The sequence below is a fragment of the Acinonyx jubatus genome, chromosome E4, assembly GCF_027475565.1.
Source record: "Acinonyx jubatus isolate Ajub_Pintada_27869175 chromosome E4, VMU_Ajub_asm_v1.0, whole genome shotgun sequence".
NCBI lineage: Eukaryota > Metazoa > Chordata > Mammalia > Carnivora > Felidae > Acinonyx > Acinonyx jubatus.
The window spans coordinates 327,208-348,587 of NC_069395.1; the positions used below are offsets into that span (position 1 = coordinate 327,208).

Consider the following 21,380-nt stretch of genomic DNA (forward strand, 5'->3'; position numbering starts at 1 on the left):
GAGGGATGGGGTGGGGGCAGCTGCCAGTCTCCGCGTGCTGGGCCCGGCCCACTCCCCGCCCCGGCCTCCACAGCCCTGCCTCCCTACCCCCGCCCCTTCCCCAGAAACCCTTTTGCACACGGATCATACACAAACGGGCACATTACAAAACGACGTAACACAGTTTCACAATATCCATGGCGAGGGCTTTTTTTTCTCTTTTTCAGTTTTTTTTTTTTTCTACACAATGTACAATTCCTTTTAAATGGATCAAGAAATAGCTTATATACACGAATGAGTCCTTGTTATAACATCTCGGCAGCAAGTATCATAAGCTAATGAAAGTCTTGTTGGAGGGCAGGGGAGCCTAGGGCTGGGTGGGTGGGGTGTGGAGAGAAGGGTTATGCCTTCTGCAGGGGTCTGGGGGAAGGAGTGGTTGGGGAAAGGAACGAAAGTAAAATACCAAGAAGCATCTTTACAAAGCAGTTCTATAGCTAATTCCTTTTAAAGGGGGAAAGGAAAGGTAACCAAAGCAGGAAAACATTTATCTTTGTGTCTTAAAAAAAATTGTCTACCATACATACATCCAAAAATGTGGAAAAAATACTTATTCCAGGGATGGAGAAAGTCCAGATGCTGTGGTCAAATGACAAAAATAGCAAATAAAAATTAAAAAACAAAAAAATCTACAAATGAGGAGGACCCCTGTCCCTCAGCCTTACCCCCCCCCCCCCCCACCGCCCATCTACCCGTTTCAGGCGTCTAGGGAGGAAGCCACCGGCCACAAGCGACTACTTTCAGAGCCTCTGGATGTGGGGGGGGGGGTGGGGGGTGGGGGGGGAGCCAGGCAGAGCCAGCGGGGGCCCTCGCTCTAGCCATCCCCCTGAGCTTCAGAGCACTGGGGTGGAGGACCGCTCTGAACAGGGGGTCGCCTTTCTTCCTATCTTTAGGCACGAGGGTTAGTGTGTATGGGCTCAGCCTGGGGATGGACAGCGACAAGAGACTGGGAGGGACACAAGGTGATCAGTGATGAAAAACTCAAGAAGTAAGGAAGACAGGACAGGGCGGGAGCAAGAGGAGGTGAAAGGCTGGTACTTCACCATGATTGAGGAAAACTCACCCCCATCGCTAATCCCAGGGAAGGGTATGGAAACGGGGAGAAGTGAGAAATCAAACACCAGCGATTGAGCAAAGGGTCACGGAGCTAAACTAGTCATTGAGCAGCCTCTATGTGACTGAGCCTGAGGGGAGAAACTGGGAAGGCTCCCGCTCTGCCCACCCCCAGCCCACCCCCACCATCCCCCCCCCACCGCCTCAGCACCCCGCCAGGCACTAGGCTGGGCGTTCCCCATGGCTCCCAGCTCCCCCGCCTCGTCTACACTTCCAACTTCCAAACCCCATCACAGGTGACCTGGCTCCCAGGGAGGAGACTCAGCTCAGGGCAGGGATGGCCCCCAACCAGACGGTATTGCACATTCTCTGTTCCTTACTTTTAATCTCAACTGACAAACTTGGGCACCTGGTACCTCCGAGCTGGGGGAGGGGAGACATGACAGAAATGGCACTTTGTCATGGCGGGTGGGGCGGAAGAGGCTAGACAGACATGCCACAAGGCAAGGTGATTTGCAGGGAAAATTTAAAAAACAAAAAATAAAAAGAAAAAAAAATAATAAAAAAGCTTCCAATTTCGTGGAAGAGAGAAAAGCAAAACCAAACGATTTATCCAGTGCTTTCAAAGCACAGAGGGCAAAGATGTAAGAATATATCTTTTTATATATATATGTATATATATAATTTTAAAATAACCCCAGACCCAGTTTCATAATCCCCCCTCTCCCCCACTTACAGTCAGGGGCACCACAGGCCCCAGAAAAATACTCCAAACAGCCCATCACTATCTGTTACTAGCATCTAGCTTCAGATCACTTCACCACTGGGGGAGCCCAGACACAGGCTGTATCTCTGCTCCTTTATTAAGTGCTCAATGAATTTGGGGGAAGGGAGGAAAGAAAAAACCCAGGAAGGCCCGTAGGGCCAGTAGAGTAACCCACAGGGGCTCTGGGGTATGCGGAGGGGGGGACTGAGCCTGATTCCAGCTCCTTCTCCCCACCGACCCACAAACTTTATGGGCAAGATGTGCAGTTTGTGTGTGTGTTAATTTTAAAAGTGCCTTCTTACTTTAAAACCATTATTTAATTTTTTAAAATAAAAGTGGGGGAACTTTCCCAGGTGGCTTTCAAGGGCAAAATTCTAAACTCCTCTTCACACGTCTCTGCTCAGTGTATCCCTTTCCTGTACTCTGGCAGCTTCTAGAGCTGGAGAGGCAGGTGAGTGTTACGGGAGAGCAGAAACCCCTGCCTTTTAGGGGCTTCCTTTACCTCAGAGACAGCCTGGTCCCCCTCTTGCTTCCCCCACGGTGTGGGCAGATGGGGTGCTAACCTCTCTTATCCCCAGAACAGCAACATTGCACAATTCAGTTCATTCCCTACATTAGTAGCGCTCAAGAAAAAGCTGAAAACAACAAAAAAGGAAAATTAATAGATTTCTGGAGATGGGTTGGGGAGGGGGACACCACAACTACTTTTGCAGCCGAGACCCAGAGCTGGCTTTGACCAGAGTTGTGTGGCTCTGAGCAGTGGGTTCTGCACTCAGGACAGCAGACCAGGGCAGGACTCCAAGCTGGTGAGGCCTCCCTGTTCCCTCCTCCTGGCTGGAGGGTGGGACAGACAGATGGGGTCTCACCTGCTGGGAGAGAAAGCCCTTCTCTCTTCCCTTCTCTGTCTCACTCAGTATGTCCCGCCCAGCTCCCAGGACACCAGCTAACTCAGGCTGGGAACAGCTACGCCTCCCGGATTATAGACGGGACTTGGGGACTGAGTTTACCAGGAGCAGATCAGGATTAAAAAGGTGGGGGGGGGGGGGGCGGGATTTTACAAAGAAAGTAAGGTGAAATAATTTTGGGCTAGTTGACCTGGAATAGACCTCTATCTCCACTGGGACCAGGAGAGCATCCAGGAGGCCAACACCAGCCTCCGTCCTCCTTGGCTCAGCACTATACTTGTCCCCATGTCCCTCTCCCCTTTCTCTGTGGGTCAATTCCGTGGTGGTTACATTTTAAAGCTTCTCCCTCCAGGCTCATTCCCCTCATTCTGAGAGCCCAACTTCAGTACAAAACACCACCTCCCAGACTGTCCAGCCCAGAGACACCAAGGGCTGATGTCCTCCCTATCTGATGCCATCACCTTGCCCCACCCCCAGGTTAAGTGCATTAAAAACTTCTGCCCCCAACGCTGCCAGTCATATCTGCTTGGGGACCCCCTGCAATGCTCCTGTCATTTATCTGAATGTCATCTGTGTTTACAAAAAAGAAAAAAAAAAAAGAAAAAGAAAAATACTGAGAAAATAAAAAGGTTTAACCGTCCACTGAACAAAGGGGAGGACACACAACATCATTAAAAATGATAATAATTAGAGCATAAAAACTTTAGAAACACACGTCAGAGGGCTTAGATTTCTCTCTCCCCAGGACCTCACTCTGACCTCATCCGAGGTGAAGAGCACCTCACTGTGAAAGAAAACCGGAGAGAAGACAAGAGCGGCAGAATCGCAGCAGTGAGAGAGGGGTGGCGGGCAGGGCAGGCGCGTTTTCCTGTTGATTTCTAGGTTTGTCTTCTGTTTTCTGTTTTGTTTTCCGTGTATGGTAGGCACCAGTACAGGCACTGCATGCGACGGAAGTTGGGGGCAATGGGAGAGGAGGGGTAAAGGGTTCAAGGCTGGGGCAGTGCACGTGGACAGGCGTTATTTCTGCCCGCTGATGGACTGCGCTATAGACCGGGGAGGGATCATGTCTAAAAGGTACTCCCGCTGTCTGTCTGCCAAACTGGGAGCTTTGTGTCCTCCGATGCCGGTGTTCAAGTATGCAATGTTGACACCTGGACCCAGGAGACAAAAGCGGGAGTGGGGGGGAGGGGTGGAGGGGCAGGCGTTAGAAGAGGAAGCAGCATCTTCTTGACTGCGCGACCCGGTGACCGTCCCAGGTATGACCTGGGAGGACCCGGGGGCGTGGACTTGGGAGGTGGGGCGGGGGCACCAGAGGTTGTGTGCATCTGTCCAGACTTAGGTAAGTGTTATGTCAGCAGCCAACTGCCCCTCTGCACCCCACGTTTACGGAAAGGGGTCCTCTCGAGACTTCAGTCCTACCAGGAACAGAACAAACACGGTCTTGACGGGATGGGAGAGTCAGAGAAACAGAGGAGAGTAATGAAGACACAGGGATGCACTCATGGAATACGCTCTGGATTTCTGTGAAGCAGCAGCCCTCCACCATTCAAACAGGGTGGGGACAGCTGACCCTGCTCTTGTCGTCGGGGTCAGTGACCACACACCCACCAACGGGGCCACCAGACAGTGAACAGACAAGGGCAGGGACCGTGCTGTTTTCACCACCAGAACCCTATTGTGCTGTGCTCTGCATGGACCATGAAGTTAGCAAACATGCTAAATAACCAGAGTGAAGGGAGAAAGGCCTAAAGAAAGCGCAGAAGCGGAAGAGCGGCCTGCTAGCCTGAAGGCCCTTCCCATCACTGCTTCTTACCTGGCATCCCAAGGAGGCCACCAGGCACAGACAGCTGGGGCGCCTGCGCGAAGTTGGAGAGCATGGAACGGGCAGATGTGGGTATGCCGCGCTGGAGGCCGCTCTGGGGCTGTGGAGCCTGTGACGGGGAGCAGACAGTGGGTCACTAGGTGGCCGCGATGGAAGGGGTGGGGTGGGGGGGTAGGGGTCCGGGAAGAAGGACTTCCCAGCAAAGGCGGACACGCTGGGATCCACGGCTGGCAAACCACCCCAGACGGCCTCACCTGCCGAAGCGTATGATGTCTCATGATGGTCTCTTGTTTACTGACACTGGACACGGCTGGAGCCGCAGTGGGGGAAAGGGCTGCCTGCTGCTGTAGTCGCTGTTCGATTTCCTGTCGGGAGTCAGCAGGTCAACTTGGCAGGACAGCACCCAATTTCCTACCCAGGAAACCTAGGGCTCCTATTTCTACTGCTGCCGACACGACAAGTAGGAGGGATATGGAGAAGGCAAGTTGGGGCTCTGGGCACAAAGAGCTAGCCCTGCTTTGCTGATTAAGGGGTCCGTTTGTCCAGGAAAAGCTGGCGCTCAGATGCCGGCAGGAGACGCCTGGGTGGTGGCAACCAGCTGACGGACGTGACGGTGAGCAGTTTACGGAGGTTTTATGTTTGACTCCTGTCTACCTGTTTTCCAGAAGGTCCCTGGACGCCACCCAAAGGGGTCTGATGGGTGGTGGGGTGGAAGCAGGATTGAGGGGAAGGATCCAAGCTTCCCAACACATCTTCCCCTCGCCCAGACCGCAGGGCACGCCCGCTCCCTCCTTGCCGTTCCTCTTCGCCGGGCCACATTACAGTCCACTCTCTCCTGGGTCGTTCCCTTGTCAAATATGGACTGCAGAGAATTCGGTCTCTCTGAGAGATTTCCAGTACAAATATAATCCCTCCCACCAAAATCCATTTGTTTGAGGAGGACAAGAAGTTGAGGGATTTCTTCGGCCGCCACCAGGGAAAGCCACGTGTCTGCCTCCTGTCTGTCCCCACCCTGGACCACACTGTCATTCATGCTCTTGCCCCACCAGAGACAGTCACATGGAGATCAGCAGACAGATCGGTACGGGGAGGAACAGGGAACCCGGGCCTCCAGGCCGTCAGGACTGTGGGGATCGCACAGACAAATCCTCTAAAAACTAGAAGGAGCTACCTTTTGGGAAAACCCAACCTGAGTAGGTGGTTGGGGAGACATCAGGATTCTTACCTGTTCCTGCTGTAGGGCTTTAACAAAAGCATTTTTCAGCCGGTTGGTGTGTTCGGCCTTTAGAGCCTTCTTCTGGTTGGAGGTCATACACTGCTCACACAGAATCTTACCATTCTTCTCTTGCTTCCAGTGAGGGGTGAAATCTGTGCGGCACTGGGCGCAAACAAAGGGTTCGACCCGCAGGAGTGAGGCACAGCTTTTGCCTAGATGCCAACAGAGAGAGCAATCAGGGCCTTCGCATCTCCCCATCTCCCGATTCTCTTCACCAAATGAATTTTTCAGGAGGTTATTCTGCTGAATTCAGAAAGAGACTCTACAAGAAGAGTACTCTGCAGTTTATAAAATAACTTTTATTTCATTCGACGGTAACAACATCACTTTAGGGAATTCAGACGGTACCGTCCCCACTTACAGAGGAGGGCATGAAGAAACAGAGCTCCTGAGGGCAAAGCTGAGACAAGAACCCGGTTTGTGGACTTTTAGTACAGCAAGAAGGAAGCGTGCTAACTCACAGGGCGGCAGACTCCACCTGGGTCCGCGACACAGGCTCCTTAGCACGTTTTGACCTCAGACCGCACTGCCACATTTACACCGTTTAGTTACCAGTGTCCGAATTAGACCCGTTTAGAGTCAATGCTGAGCCCTTCAGGCACTTTCCTCCACCGTCAGGTGTTCCCCTAAGTCCACAGGTCTGGAAACTCAGGCTTAATAACTTCTGTTAGTGTCAATGCTTCACAGTCTGGGTCAGCTCTGGTTCATAGCTTCCACGTGGTCACGGTCACCTACTCAGTCAGTACACCTACTTTCCCACCTGTAAGTCCTCAAGTGGCAGGGACTGAACGTAACAACGCAGTGCAATGCCACACAAGCGCTGACGTCACACGCTAAGTGTTCTAGTCACCAAATTGTGTATACATCGTGCTGGGCACCACTGAAAAGGACCAAACGATACCCTGCCAAAAATATACACGATCTACAAAATACAATACAAATGTTAAGCCTAAGATATACAGACATACAAAAGGCATTTCCGAGTAAGGAACGGGAGGTGGTCTGACAACAGTAAGAACAGGTTACTTGACGTCACACAGCGCCCTGGGATACGCGGCCCAGGTCAATCAGGCTCGGCAACCTCCTGTGTAGATAAAAGACTGACCACAAAAAACAGCCTCACCTTGGCTGTCGATGACACTCTGTACGACTTCTTCCAAGCCCACCATGTAGATGAACTCGCTATTGGCCGCGCTAGGCAGGAAGTGAAGCAGGGGAGCAGGAGGTTTAGGCGGCGGAATCTCCAGGAGGGTCTTTTCCAGCTGTTTGCGAAGAGCCAGTTTGGCGGCAGCCTGGGAGTTGGCGGCATCGGTCATGGCGCTGGGGCTCGGCAGGGGTGAGGACACCCTGTTCACAGTCCCCGGCTGCATGTGGGAGGCGAGGTTCATATAGATGGCAGAGGATGTTGTGCGCTGGCAGGGAACAGAAGAACTCGACTGCTGGAATGGAGGGGGCACAGGGTTAGTGGCGGGGTGCGGGGGAAGGACGAATTCTTGCTTCAGTGGCAGAAAACACTACCTGAGCCGAGTTGGGACAACTTAGCTTTCCCGAAACTCAGAAAAAAGGACGAGGTGTCCAACCTCAATGAAGAAGAACTCCAGCACACGGGAAAGGAGAACGACAGAAGCTAGGAGGCGGAGGAACACAAGCACGGGGGATGCTCTCTGGCCCACATCCTCAGGCCTCGTCTTCCCCTGACCCCCGCTGCTTTCCTCCAGGCGGCTGTGAGCCTGCTGCCGCTCTGCCGTACAGCCTCCCTTCTCCGCTCCTACTCCCAGGGAGTCCCTCCAGCTTCCACCCTGGGCACTACGATCGATACAAGCTCTACCGCAATTACCCTGGCTGTCCTAGAGCTTCTCTATGTCCCAAACGTACGGTCTGTGGTCCTTTCAACAGGGAAAGCAAAGAAAAGACTTCTCTGTTTCCATATTAGGACTTTCTCACCGGTTGGTAATTGATGGCAGGATTCATGTTGGGTGTTGTGGTGCGTACAAGGCCAGGCTTAGGTGGGCCCCGTTGACCCTGTAGCTGGGCTGGGTTTGGTGCAATAACACGTTGGGACATCAACATATGTGGGAGGGTGGTACTGGTCGCGGAGCGGATGACACTGTGACCCTGAGGGGGAAGAAGAAGAAAAGAAGCAGTCATAGGTGGTAAAACGCTCCACCAACATGCTAGAGAGAGAACACTGCCTGTAACACACAGCTGAGTGGAAAAACAGAAACACAGCGAGACTCGGGAATTCTGTCTACTCCTAGACGAGAAAGGGCTAAGCTAGAAACCTCTAGAGAAGAAAAACCACAGTGGGAAGAGGAGGATTACTTGTCCCACTGTGCCACCCAGTAACACACAGCCAGTCAGCGAGGAGGGACCAACGGGACTGTGTGCAGCACCTGCACCTCTACCACGGCCAGGTTCTTCTACGATCGTCACAGAAGTCCCAAACCAGAGCTGGGATACACGGGGCCCCAAGGCAGGTTACGCACCTGTAATGTTCTCAGACTCTGTGGTTCCACCCCTTGGGCCCCAGGCCGGGAGGGAAGCTTGGACAGGCCCTGCTGTCCCCCATGCGCAGGAGATGGCTGCACGATGGACGCCGCGTTCTGCACAACCGGGGTCTGGGGGAGAGAAGACAGAATGAAGAAACAGAGGCAGAAGTCTGGTACACTCCTGGACCTTAAAAATCCCCAGTGTGAAGCTTCTGTTGACCAGAAGGAAAACCGAGAAAAATGGAATCAGGGTTTTCTTGATTAGGGCCTACAATTAAAAAAAAAAAAAAAAGAAAAAGAAAAAGAAAAAATAAATCACTCTTCTTAGAAACTAAAAAGCACGGAACTGGACAAGAATGGGCCACCCAGTTGAACCTACCTGGGTGAGGCCACTGTCAGACCCAGCCCCTTACTTCCAGGGCGCAGTCAGTACCTTCTGGACTACGTTCTCCTTCTGGAGCTGGCTCTGCCTCAGCTTCTTCAGCAGCACCAGCCGGGCTTCTTCCAATCGCAGCTCGTCCCTCAGCTGCTTGATGAGCTGCTGCCGCTCCTCAATGCCTTTCCCCTAAGGAAACACGAGGTCCCTCAGCTACGGGAGCAGGCACCCAGAGTCCCCCTTCCTGCGAGATGGTCTCTTCTTCCAGGGCTGAGCTCTGGATCTTGCACACGAAGCAGAAGTAGTAATGGGGATTACTGTCTCTGTGTCCCTGGATCTAGCTCAGGGCTAGGGATTCAGCAGGTGCTCAGAAGATGCTTACAGAACATAAATGCTAATCAACCAGATTCCTGGCAAAATAGAAGACGGGGCAAAGGGAGATGCAAAGGGAACTGTTCTTGAAAACACTGTTTCCAGGGGTGCCTTGGGGGCTCAGGCGGTTAAGCATTGACTTCAGCTCTGGTTATGACCTCATGGTCTGTGAGTTCAAGCCCCTCCGTTGGGCTCTGTGCTGACAGCTCGGAGCCTGGAGCCCGCTTCGGATTCTGTGTCTCCCTCTCTCTTTGCCCCTCCCCTGCTCACGCTCTGTCTCTCTCATAAATAAATAAAACATAAAAAATTTTTAAACACTGTTTCTAGAACTTATTAAGCCAAGTTTCTTCTAGATATACATAAAAACTTAGGAGTTTCTCCACATCATGAGAACCAGGGTACAGTGGTTCCAGCCAAGAGTTTATTTCTGTGACTTACTGAGTTTTCACTTTCCAAAGATAAATTATACTGAATATGCTTTGTCACACTATCTTCTTCACTTGATTCTCATAATGCCCTCTAAAAGGGCATGCCCTCAGGGCACCTGGCTGGTGGCTCAGTCAGTGGAACCCAAGACTTTTAATCTTAGGGTTGTGGGTTTGAGCCCCATGTTGGGTGTAGAGATTACTTAAAAATAAAATATATATATATTTATATATATATATTTTTATATACTATATATATATATATAGTGTGTATATATATATACTATACACACTATATATATATACTACATATATACTATATACATGTATAGTATATATATATATATATAAAAGTAAAAAATATATAAAAGTAAAATATATATATTTTAACGTTTATGTATTCATTTTTGAGAGAGAGAGAGAGAGAGAGAGAGAGAGAGAGAGAGCATTTGTGGGGGAGGGGCAGAGAGAGAGAAAGAGAATCCCAAGCAGGCTCTGCACCACCAGTGCAGAGCCTGACACGGGCTCAAACCCATGAACTGTGAGATCATGACCTGAGTTGAAGTCGGATGCTTAACCGATTGAGCTACTCAGGCACCCCAAAAATATAATCTTGAAAAAAAAAAATAGTAGCACCTAAGTGGCTCAGTGAGTTGAGCACCTGACTCTTGATTTAGGCTCCAATTGTGACCCCAGGGTTCTGAGATGAAACCCCACATCAGGCTCTGCACTGGTTGTGCAGCCTGCTTAAGACTCTCCCTCTGTCCCTCCCCTGTGCACGTGCTCTCTTTCAAAAAAACAAACAAAAAACAGTAAAAAGTAAATAAATAAAATGCCCTTGAAGCTGGAAATTATTTATAAAAAGTTTCACCAACAGGTTATTTGTTTATTTAAGAAAAAATTTATTTTTGAGAGAAAGAAAGAGAGACAAAATGTGAGCAGGGGAGGGGCAGAGAGAGAGGGAGACACAGAATCTGAAGCAGGCTCCAGGCTCCAAGTTGTAAGCACAGAGCCTGACCTGGGGCTCGAACACACAGACTGCGAGATCATGACCTGAGCCGAAGTCGGACGCTTAACTGACTGAGCCACCCAGGTGCCCCTGTGGGTAGTTATTTAGATTCAAAAGGTAAACTATAGGGGCACCTGGGTGGCTCAGTCGATCAAGTATCTGACTCTTGATTTCGGCTTAAGTCATGATCTCATGGTTCATGGGTTCGAGCCCCGTGTCGGGCTGTACCCTGGCAGCATGGAGTTTGCTTGGGATTTTTTTCTCTCTCCTTCTCTCTCTGCAACTCCCCTGTTTGCTCACACTCTCTCGCTCTCAAAAATACATAAACTTAAATTATTAAGATGGTAAATTTAAAAAAAGTAAATTATAAAAAAAACAGAACTGGGTCTCTTAGGGAACTAAACAGGAGCAAAAATGAAGAAAGAAATCATTTTATCTTTCTTCTCTCTTTTTTTACCTTGAACATCTCTAGGTTGGCTGCTTTGAGTCTTTCTTCCATTCGGGAGCTGGAGCGGGGACTGGAAGCCTCATTATCAGATAAAACAATGATGTCTGGGGAGGGAGTCAGCCTCCCACGGTCTGGCTCACTAGATAAGAAAAGAAAAAATTAAGGTATTTCAACAATTAAGAAAACTTCTTCTGCACGCTGAACAAAGAAATCCAAGGGAACTTAGGTCTGTCTCCGTTCACTCAGGAGATTCAAATCTTAGGACACAGACGACACCAAGATGTGAGTGGTGACAAATCCTCAGCAAGTGTGCTCTCCATCTGAATTCCTTGTGCAGGGACCAGACACACCGTGACTGGCTTCAGAAATGGGAGTGAGAGGTGAGTGTTCTTATCACGTCCGTTGGAATCAAGACTCTAAATGCTTCCCCTGTATCTCACTTCCCTCTGGGGTGTCTCATTAGTCACGCAGAGGCTCAAGCAGGGAACGGCCAGCCTGGCGGAGGAAGAAGGGCAAGGGCAGAGCTTAGGTACGGAACGCCCGCTGCTGCGGAGGCAGCTCGGTCCGCCCTGCGCCGCGCGGCCCTGGCTGCATGAGGGTTGACAGAGAGGAGCTTACAGGACGACCCCAGCGGCAGCCCAAGTTAAGACACAAGAAGGCGCTGTGCCAGCGGCCTGAGGAGAAGGACCGGGCCAAGTCTACAGCTCCTGGCAGACCGGAACTCCTAAACCGCATCCCTGGAACCTGCATCCACTTACCAGATTCGTACTCAGCATCTTCCCTCAAAAATAAACTCTCCAGAAACGACTTTGAAATCTTAAATCCTCCTCACCGGCTCCCCTGTATTTCAGTTCTCACTTATTAGACAATTGTGGTTTTGGTCTTTTGGGGCTAGTTACAAGCATCATACTTATTTCTCTGAGATGATAAAAATGGCACTCCCTAAGAGCTGGATGGCCAGAATTCTGGAAATTCTGAATGCCTCAGGTTCCCAAACCAATGACCACATCTTTTAACTCTCTGATTTCTTAAAAACAAAAAACAAAACAAAAATTAATGTTTATTTATTTTTCAGAGAGACAGAGACACAGTGCAAGCTGGGGAGGGGCAGAGAGAGAAACACAGAATGTGAAGCAGGCTCCAGGCTCTGGGCTGTCAGCACACAGCCTGACATGGGTCTTGAACTCACGAACCGTGAGATCATGACCTGTGCTGGATTAACCGACTGAGTCACCCAGGTACCCCCTAACTCTGATTTCTTAACTCAAAGGTATCTTCCCAGACCCTACTTCCTTGAGTTCTTCAATACAGTTAGGAATACACAGACTTAAAAGCAATGTGTTTTAGTTCTTAAACATGAAACCCAAATCCTTAACACCCACAGACCTTTAGTCCTGAGAGCCTTTCTACCATTTCTCTGGGTCTCTTGTCTCAGCTGCTGTTGGGACATGGATGCCCAGGGGCTTTGAACAAAACACCCTGGATAGTTGGGTTAGGCATTCAATTTCTCAACTGGGCTGAATTACTAAAATCAACCAAATTTGGGGCATCTGGAAGGCTCAGCTGGTTGAGCATCTGACTTGATCTCAGATCAGGTCATGATCCCAGGGTCATGGGACCAAGCTCCTTGTTGGGTTCTGTTCCAAACTAAGCACAGAGCCTGCTTGGGATTCTCTCTCTCCCCCTCTGCCCTTCTCCCCCGCTCACACGCTCTCTAAAATTAAAAAAAAAAAAAAAAAAAAAAAAGTAAAATAAACCAAATTTAGCTGAAAACATAAAACAGAGGCACAGAATGACACACACGACTGTCTTGGAAACCATTAGGTTTGTCTGGATTGCTCTACAAGCACTGGTCCCAGGCAGCTGAGCGTGTGGGGTCACAGAAAAAGAAGCCACTAGAGGGAGAAGAGCCTTTCTTTCCCTAACCCCACAATGCTGGAGTAACGGTCAAGCTGACCTGAATTCATTTTCTGGTGATTTTCTCATTTCTACATTCCTTCATTCTTGCCCCCCCCCTCCCCCCCCCATCCCTGACACCAACATGGGTGAATGATTTTGAGAGCTGGTAGATTTCTACTTTCACTTGGTTCTCCAATGTTTATTCACACCAACAGTCCCAATCTCCTTCCATTCTGTTCAGGGCTGGATACATGCATCAAGACTATCTCGAAGCTAAGGGACTCCTCCTTGCTCAAATGAGTGCCTCCTGCTGCTTCGGGGTGGCTCAGCAACAAGACAGGCAGAGCCATTCCTGGATGGAGGCTGTGGAAATGAGCGGCATTTGCTGGGAAGTTGTCTCTGAGAACAACCCTGAGATTGTACTCCTGGATGTGATCAGACCCACATCAGGTGCAGCACAGGCCAGGTGAGGCCCAGGTTTTGTCCCATTCTTCAAGTTTTTTGTTTGTTTGTTTTTTTACTTGTGACCTGGGATTCTGGTCTCATTTATTAAACTTTCCAGGAACAGAAATGATTTTTCCACTTTCCCAAACATGTATGTGATTTACATCATTTGACGTTCTTAAGTATGAAACTCCAGCCATCGGAGAGAGATTACTAAAAGCCTGACTTGTTGCTGACGTCACTCACGACTCAGACTGGCAGGTTCCCAAAAGCTGTGTACCTCCTGATCCTCCTTCTGGTAGTAAAAACAACTAAACAGAAAGAAAACTGCTCTGTTTTTCTAGCATTCCAAAACATAAGCAAACGCTGGTTTCACATACACCTGATTTCATATAGTTTGTAACCTGTCCAACTGATGACGATTATGATGTGGCTATCACTGATACCACGGGCTCTTCATTATTTCTGCTTTTAAATTCTCTCCTTTTGTCCATATCAAAGAAACTGTTGCTCTCCTTGCTGAACAATCTATCAATCCCATTCATTCTTAGAAAAAGCTTGGGGCTAAGTAGAAATAACTGTCAGTGTATCTGGGGAAAGGGAAGAAGAGTGACAGAGGCCAGTAGGGCCTAGTTTTCCATGTAGAATGGGGATCCAGATTGTTTACATCAACCCCCTTTTCCTGGAGACCATTATTATTTTTTTTAATTATTATTTTTTTAATGCTTATTTATTTTTGACAGAGAGAGAGAGACAGAGCATGAGTGGGGGAGGGGCAGAGAGAGAGAGAGAGAGAGAGAGAGAGAGAGAGAGAGACAGACAGACAGACAGACACACAGACACACAGATCCGAAGCAGGCTCCGGGCTCCGAGCTGTCAGCACAGAGCCCGACGCGGGGCTCGAACCTACAGACCGCGAGATCATGACCTGAGCCGAAGTCGGACACTCAACCAACTGAGCCACCCAGGAGCCCCTCCTGGAGACCATTAAAAACAGCTCCCAGTTTCCAGAGGCTCAAGTTTCAAAGCTCATTCCTCTAAAATAAAATTAAATGCAATGGTAGGGTTTTCAAGGTAGTCTGACTTTTTAATACAGACTTTATTTATTTGGTACAATACCAGTAATAGCACTAGTGAGATCTCACCAAAATGTGTGACAGTGCTTCTATGAAAAATGCACTTTCAGGGCCAATTTGGGATGTGAGGAATCCGTCCAACATTTCTCCTCTTCCTCCTCCCCATTCAAGTAGGATCAGTTACTTGCTCCAGAGCGGGGAGGGTAGTTATGGGGCAAGTGGGTTGCTCAGGGGCATGATCTCATTCATCTGCTTTCTTTTTTTTCCCCCCAAAGGATCTAAGGATTTATCTACTTTCATAATATTCAGCTCACACTACATATAGCTTCCAAGCTATCTGAGGATTTTTCTCCTATTTTATGGCCAATAGGGAATTTATCTAAAGTTTCCTAAGGGTTTTAAATGCTATTACCAAGAATAATGTCCCCTCGCTGGGTGTGTCTTAAAAAAATAATCCTGGGATAGTACTTATAAGTGTACATTAGAAGCTGGAGAAAGTGGGGGCGCCTGGGTGGTTCAGTCAGTTAAGCGTCGGACTCTTGATCTCAGCTCAGGTCTTAATGTTTATTTTTGAGAGAGACAGAAAGCACGAGTCAGGGAGGGGCAGAGACAAAGAGGAAGAGAGAGAATCCCAAGCAGGCTCTGAGCTGTCAGCACAGAGCCTGATGTGGGGCTCGAACACATCAACTGTGAGATTATGACATAAGCCAAAGTCAGGACGCTTAACTGACTGAACCACCCAGGCGCCCCTCAGCTCAGGTCTTGATCTCAGGGTCATGAGTTCAAGCCCCGTGTTGGGCTCTGCATTGGGCATGAAGCCTGCTTACATAAAAAAAGGAAAAAACAAACAAACAAACAAAAAATCTGGAGAAAAGAAACGCAGGTAAGGCTGTAACTGTTCCCTCCTCCTTCAGTCCTAAGACAAATTCAGCAGGGTCAGCAGGAGGGCAAGTGGACACTAAAGATTACTTCCCATGCCCTATCAGCTGTATCCGAACAATTAACAAACTGAATGTTCTCAAAGCGAAGGTGGTCTCACTGTGACTCACTGGCTCGGAAGTCGTGAGTCTTCTCACGACGGACGACTGGCTCAGCCAGTACCTCTTCTTAGCACGTGCTCCACTGTTTCAAGTACTCAACCTTGACGGATGCCCGAGAGAAGCCCCGTGAAGATGTGTGCGTGTGAGAGCGGGCGCACAGGAGCCGAGCGTGTGAACCACGATGAACGCTTATGCGTGCGTGGAGCCCACGGGGGGCGGTACACACACAAAGCAAGAACGGAGAGAACTGCCACATGAAGACGACTGCCCTGTTCACACAAGAGAAGCCAGCCCCATGCTTCTGGATGTACTAGAAGCTGGGACTCCAGAACAAACATTCTAAACCTCTCAGGATGGTCTGAAGAAAAGACTGAGGCCCTCCTAAAATGGCTGTAAGATCAGAGTGGAGCGCGTGTTATCTCACTTCCCACGGGCATTATCAGCTTTATGGTGCCTCCTCCATCCAGAGATGACCACTTTATCTTAAGGGCACAAGCTATAGGATTCTCTGTATACTAAGCAAATACATGAGGCACCGAGTTTCATCTGGAAATGAGAGGAATTTACGGTCAAGCCAGATGGCACACATACATTTTCTCTCAAGGAGGTTTAGGATGAAAAACACCTCCTCTCATTGGAATTCTTTCCTTTTCCACTCCATTTCCATTGTTTACGAGAAGACCCTATTGCCGGAGGCAGCCGACCTGAGCCATACCTCCGCCTGGCACTCATATCCACAGGCTCATCGCTGATGTTTTCTTTGCCTGGCCTTCCAGCAGTCCTGGTGTCACCATGAGGCCTGAGATTCCCATTGAGTTTCTCTTCATAGCCCTTGACACCACTGCCATCCTGTTTGGTGGGCAACTCATGTGGCACATCGAGATTTGCCAGATCCTTCCGTTTGAGCAGCGCCAGCATCTTCAGGCGTTCCATGGCCTCGTGCCCCTCCATTTTGAGTCGCTTAGCCAGGACATCGTCTCGCTCATCTGCCGGGTCCAAGCTCCGCTTCAACAGGTTCAGGCGAAGAGCATCTTCTGTCACCCTATCCATCCTGTGGGAAGGAAAATACAAGTGAGATCGGAACACAATCCCTTAAACAGTCCGTAAAGAAAGAGGATGGGTGGTAAAGGTATTCGGAAGAATCACAAGAGCGCCTGGCTGGCTGAGTCGGTAGAGCATGTGACTCTGGATCTAGGGCTGTGAGTTTGAGCCCCACGTAGTGTCGATCTTACCAAAAAAGAATCATCGTTACATGGAAGTTCAAAGATCACTGAGCTAGGGGCGCCTGGGTGGCTCAGTCGGTTGAGCGTCCGACCTCGGCTCGGGTTATGATCTCAACAGGTCACGAGTTTGAGCCCCGCGTCGGGCTGGGTGCTGACAGCTCAGAGCCTGGAGCCTGCTTCGGGTTCTGTCTCCCTCTCTGTCTGCTCCTTCCCTGCTCACACTCTACCTCTCTAAAAATTAAATAAAACCATTAAAAAAAATTAAAAACAACAACAAAAAAAATCACTGAGGTAAATATCAACACTCCATTTTCCCAGAACACCTGTATTAAAGGAGATTTCTCCACTCAACTTCAGCAGTGGAAAGTAAGCCTCAAGTGTTTTCTAGTTGTTGAGGTCTTGACTATATCACCGCTCTACTCACCTGGATGGTCCATTAAGAGCCTACATCTCTCAGAAAATAAACATTCTTTTGTGACTGCTTTGCGGTGCCTGTATGCTCAAACCATCCGCACTGGTTTTACCTCTCACACCAAATTCTTCTCCTGGAAAAGACCTCTTTCATGGACAGGGAAGTTCCTCGGGCCACTCAGGCATATCTTTCATTGGCTTATCTTATTGGAGACAAAAGAGAAAGCTGAACGAAACAAAGAGCGTTTAACGGGCAGCCTCAACTGTCTGCAAGCAGCAAGAATCAGAAGGGCCCACAGTTATCCGCCTCAAGGCTATACAGATAGAGTCAGTATCTTAAGATACCTGGCTTTAATGAAAGATTCAGGTGTTTAGGCTGATAGGAGGGAATACTTTCTCTATTTATGCAGCTTAAAGGCAAGAAAATTATCATTTTCCCTTCTCACTTTGATTTTTTTACACTAACAAAATCTAAATACAGAACTTCTTCCACACTTTAAAATCCAGGGCTGTTTTCCTGGTAGGAAATGGCAACGAGGCAGTGGAAAGAAAATTTTTTGAGTCTAGAAACATAGGCTCAAACTGCTAATTACATTTATAAGATCAAATATTTACTAAGTTACTTTACCTCCCTAAATCTCAATCTTATCTGTAAAAGTGGGTACTTAGAAGGTGCTCAACAAAATTTAACTGTTTTTTTTTTTTTTTAAGTTTTATTTTTATTTGAGACAGAGACACACAGCAAGCAGGGGAGGGACAGAGAGAGAGGGAGACAGAATCCCAAGCAGGCTCTGAACTGCCAGCAGAGCCTGACGTGGGGCTTGAAGATACCCCATGAAGATGCTCAACAAAATTAAATTTCTATGCCCTAGGGTTATGACCTCCTCTATACTTGAAGATACGACATGAGGCCCAATGATACACAGACTTAAGTAGCAGGACAGAGAAGACTATAAATGTTAACTGGTGCTCTTGAAAAGAAAAATATGTATGTGCTTGAGGCATCTTCCTTTTTTTTTAAATTTTTTTCTTTTAACATTTATTTATTATTGAGAGACAGAGCATGAGCATGGGAGGGGCAGAGAGAGGGGGAGACACAGAATCTGAAGCAGGCTCCAGGTTCTGAGCCGCCTGCACAAAGCTGCACACGGGGCCCGAACCCACAAACCGTGAGATCACAACCTGAGCCGAAGTCCGATGCCTAACTGACTGAGCCACCCATGCGCCCTCTGAAGCGTCTTCCTTCTTGCAGTGAGGAGTAAAATAAGAGCTATTTGATCCTTTTCTGGGTATGACAAAAAAAAAAAAAGAAGAGTAGCCAATAAAAGTATTCAACAAAAGGAAACAGACATTTTGGAGATCAGAAAAAAAAAATCAGAAGCTAGATCTCTGAGTTTTTCGGTAACGTTTCTTAATTCTCTCTTAAAAAAATCGTTTTTTAATGTTTATTTATTTTTGGGACAGCGACAGAGCGCAAGCAGGGTAAGGGCAGAGAGAGAGGGAGACACAGAATCCGAAGCAGGCTCCGGGCTCCGAGCTGTCAGCACGGAGCCCAACGTGGGGCTCAAACAGTGCGATCATGACCTGAGTCAAAAGTAGGACACTTAACCGACTGAGCCACCCAGGTGCCCCTAATTCTTTTTAAAAGCTCAGGCTTATTGAGACATAATTCACACATCACATAATCCACCTTTTTAAAGTGCATACTTCAGTGGTTTTGATTCAGAGTTGTGTAACCACTGCCACAATCAATATTAGAACATTTTTATCATCTCCCCCCTAGAAAACCCATATCCATTAGCAGTCTCTCTGCCCCCAACTAATTTACTTTTTGTTCCTAATTTGCCTGTTTTGGACTTTTCGTATAAATGAAGTCATACAATATATGATCTTTTGTGACTGGCTTCCTTCATTGAGCATCATGTTTTTAAGGTTCATTCGTGTTTGAAGCGTGTGTTTGTACTTGGTATCTTTTCACGGCCAAATGATAATCTACTTGTTTATCCACTTATCAGTTGGTGGACATTTGATTTTCCCCCCTTTTTGCTATTATGAACAAAGCTGCTGTGAACTTTTGTGTACAAGTTTTCGTGTGAACGTGTTTTCAGTTCTCTTGGGTGTACACTTAGGAATGAACTGTTGGGCCCTGTGGCAGCTCTTTGTTCAACATTAAGAAGCGTTAGGCTGCTTTCCAAAGCAGCAGCACCATTCTGTGTCACTGCCAGCAGCGTGGGGGGGAGGGTTCCAACTTCTCCATATCCTCTTTGTTCTAACAGCTTCAGACAGACATGTTATAGAACATACAGACATTCTGTAGCTACAGGTCCCCCTAAGGATCTGTGTTATTTCTTTTTTTGTTTAATGTTTATTATTTAGAGAAAGAGAGAGATGTTTATTTAGTGAGTGCATGTGTGTGCTCACAAGCAGAGGAGGGGCAGAGAGAGAGGGAGAGAAAGAATCCCAAGCAGGCTCCACGCTGTCACTGCAGAGCCCGACTTGGGGCTTGATCCCAGGAACCGTGAGATCATGACCTGAACTGAAATCAAGAGTCTGGTGCTTAACCGAATGAGCCACCCAGGCGCCCCATGGTGTGTGTTATTTCTAAAGTGGTATACCTCTGAAAAATACCCCCAGGTGGAAACTGGAAAGCTCAGTACTACAGAACAGCAAGAGTTAGGCTCTAACTCCACAGTAACAGTGTTCCAGGTAACTTGATGGACACCTCATATTGAGAGCACCACTAAGAATCTCATGGGGAGTTGTAGGTGGGAAAAGTCTGTTACTCAACTGATCATACACCTAGATGCAAAAAATACTCCAGAAAAGCACACAGCAAGATATACAAATGCAAATTAATATGGTACTGTGTTCTAAGTTTTGAGACAAATTATATTTGTGAGCACTGAAATCAGAAGACAAAGCAACAAAACTCGATAACCTAGAGTTGAATGGAGTTTGGGAAGGCATCATTATCCTGGCTTCTCGAACGGTTATACAAACAGTTGAATACTGCTCAGGTAATTCCCTTTTATCATACTCTAATGAAATAAATGGATACACTGAAAGTTGGAAGAAACCAGAACCAGATATTTGATTGTCTAAGGTACTTAATCTTTCCCAAGAGATCGTTTGAGAACTCTGACCAAATTTTCCTTGCCCATTCTTGACTTTACTGATCTTATTGTAATCTCCAACTTTATGTGTTCATAGCTGGGCCTGTCTCAAAATCCAATGAAACATGGATGAATCTTGAAAACATCATGCAAAGTGAAGTAAGCCAAATACAGACGGACAGATATTTTATGGTTCCACTTATATAAGGTACCTAGAATAGGCAAATTCAGAGAGACAGAAAGTAGATTAGAGACTACCCATGTCTGGGGGTGGCAAAAGGGCAATGAGGAGCTAGGATTTAACAGGAACAGAGTCTCTGGGGTGAAGAAAAAGTTCTTAAAATGGACAGCGGTGATGGTTTCACAACAATGTGAATGTACTTAAAGCCAGCCACTGAATTATATAGTTAAAAATGGTTAAAATGTTAAATTTTGGGAAAAAATTAAAAAGGAAAAGGAAAACAAAAAGGGAAAGAAGGGGGGAAATGGTAAATTTTGTGTTATGTATATTTTGCCACAATGAAAAAAAATCCAATGTAACAGACAAATTAAAAATGGCACAAGAGATCCTTTTGGGTTATGGAAATGTTCTAAACCTGGATTGTGGTAATAGCTTTACAACTCTGTATACTTACTAAAAAAAAAAAAAATCACTAAACCATAAACTTAAATTATACTCCATAAAGCTGTGAAAATAATATTCAATATAAACTTGTCACACAAAAATTCCTCTCCAAAAAGCCAAACAAAAATTCTATAAAATAGGGGCGCCTGGCTGGCTCAGTCAGTGGAGAGTGCAATGCTTAATCTCAGGGTTGTGAGCTCAAGCCCCACATTTAGCATAGAGCCCACTTAAAATAAAGTAAAAAGTTAATTTCCTGTAAAATAAATGTTGTATTTTGCCGTTTAATGTGTACCCAGTTTTTTTGTTTGTTTGTTTCTTCTGGGCTGCTAATGATAACGCTAATCTTTCTTAAGTACCTACTTAAAAGCCAAACACACTGCTAGGCACTTACCATGTGTTATTTAAATTTCCTTAACGAGTTACTAAGCAAGTGGTATTAGCCTTACTTTACAGCTGGGAAAATGTTAAATCAAGTATCCCAAGACTGCAAAGCTTTAGACCGAGTGAATCTGGAGTCCCAATGCAGGTGCAGCTCACTTCAAGAATCCATTATACAGAGGGATGTATCAGAG

At 47.5% G+C, this 21,380-nt stretch overlaps 1 protein-coding gene across 3 annotated transcripts in view; it reads right to left on the bottom strand.

Moving 5' to 3' along the window:
* Positions 1 to 326: 326 nt before the first annotated feature.
* The window catches only part of GATAD2B (GATA zinc finger domain containing 2B), an 86,076-nt gene continuing 65,022 nt past the window's right edge, over positions 327 to 21,380 (bottom strand). For all 3 annotated transcript variants that reach the window (XM_053209341.1, XM_053209340.1, XM_027048601.2), the window contains exons 2-11: positions 16,152 to 16,487; positions 10,987 to 11,116; positions 8,781 to 8,912; positions 8,345 to 8,476; positions 7,803 to 7,973; positions 6,982 to 7,297; positions 5,808 to 6,010; positions 4,837 to 4,947; positions 4,574 to 4,691; positions 327 to 3,911 (exon numbers count right to left, since the gene is read on the bottom strand). In XM_053209341.1, coding sequence (XP_053065316.1) covers positions 3,778 to 3,911; positions 4,574 to 4,691; positions 4,837 to 4,947; positions 5,808 to 6,010; positions 6,982 to 7,297; positions 7,803 to 7,973; positions 8,345 to 8,476; positions 8,781 to 8,912; positions 10,987 to 11,116; positions 16,152 to 16,486 — 1,782 coding nt within the window. In that variant the 5' untranslated portion in view covers position 16,487 and the 3' untranslated portion in view covers positions 327 to 3,777. The remainder of the gene's footprint in view (positions 3,912 to 4,573; positions 4,692 to 4,836; positions 4,948 to 5,807; positions 6,011 to 6,981; positions 7,298 to 7,802; positions 7,974 to 8,344; positions 8,477 to 8,780; positions 8,913 to 10,986; positions 11,117 to 16,151; positions 16,488 to 21,380) is intronic.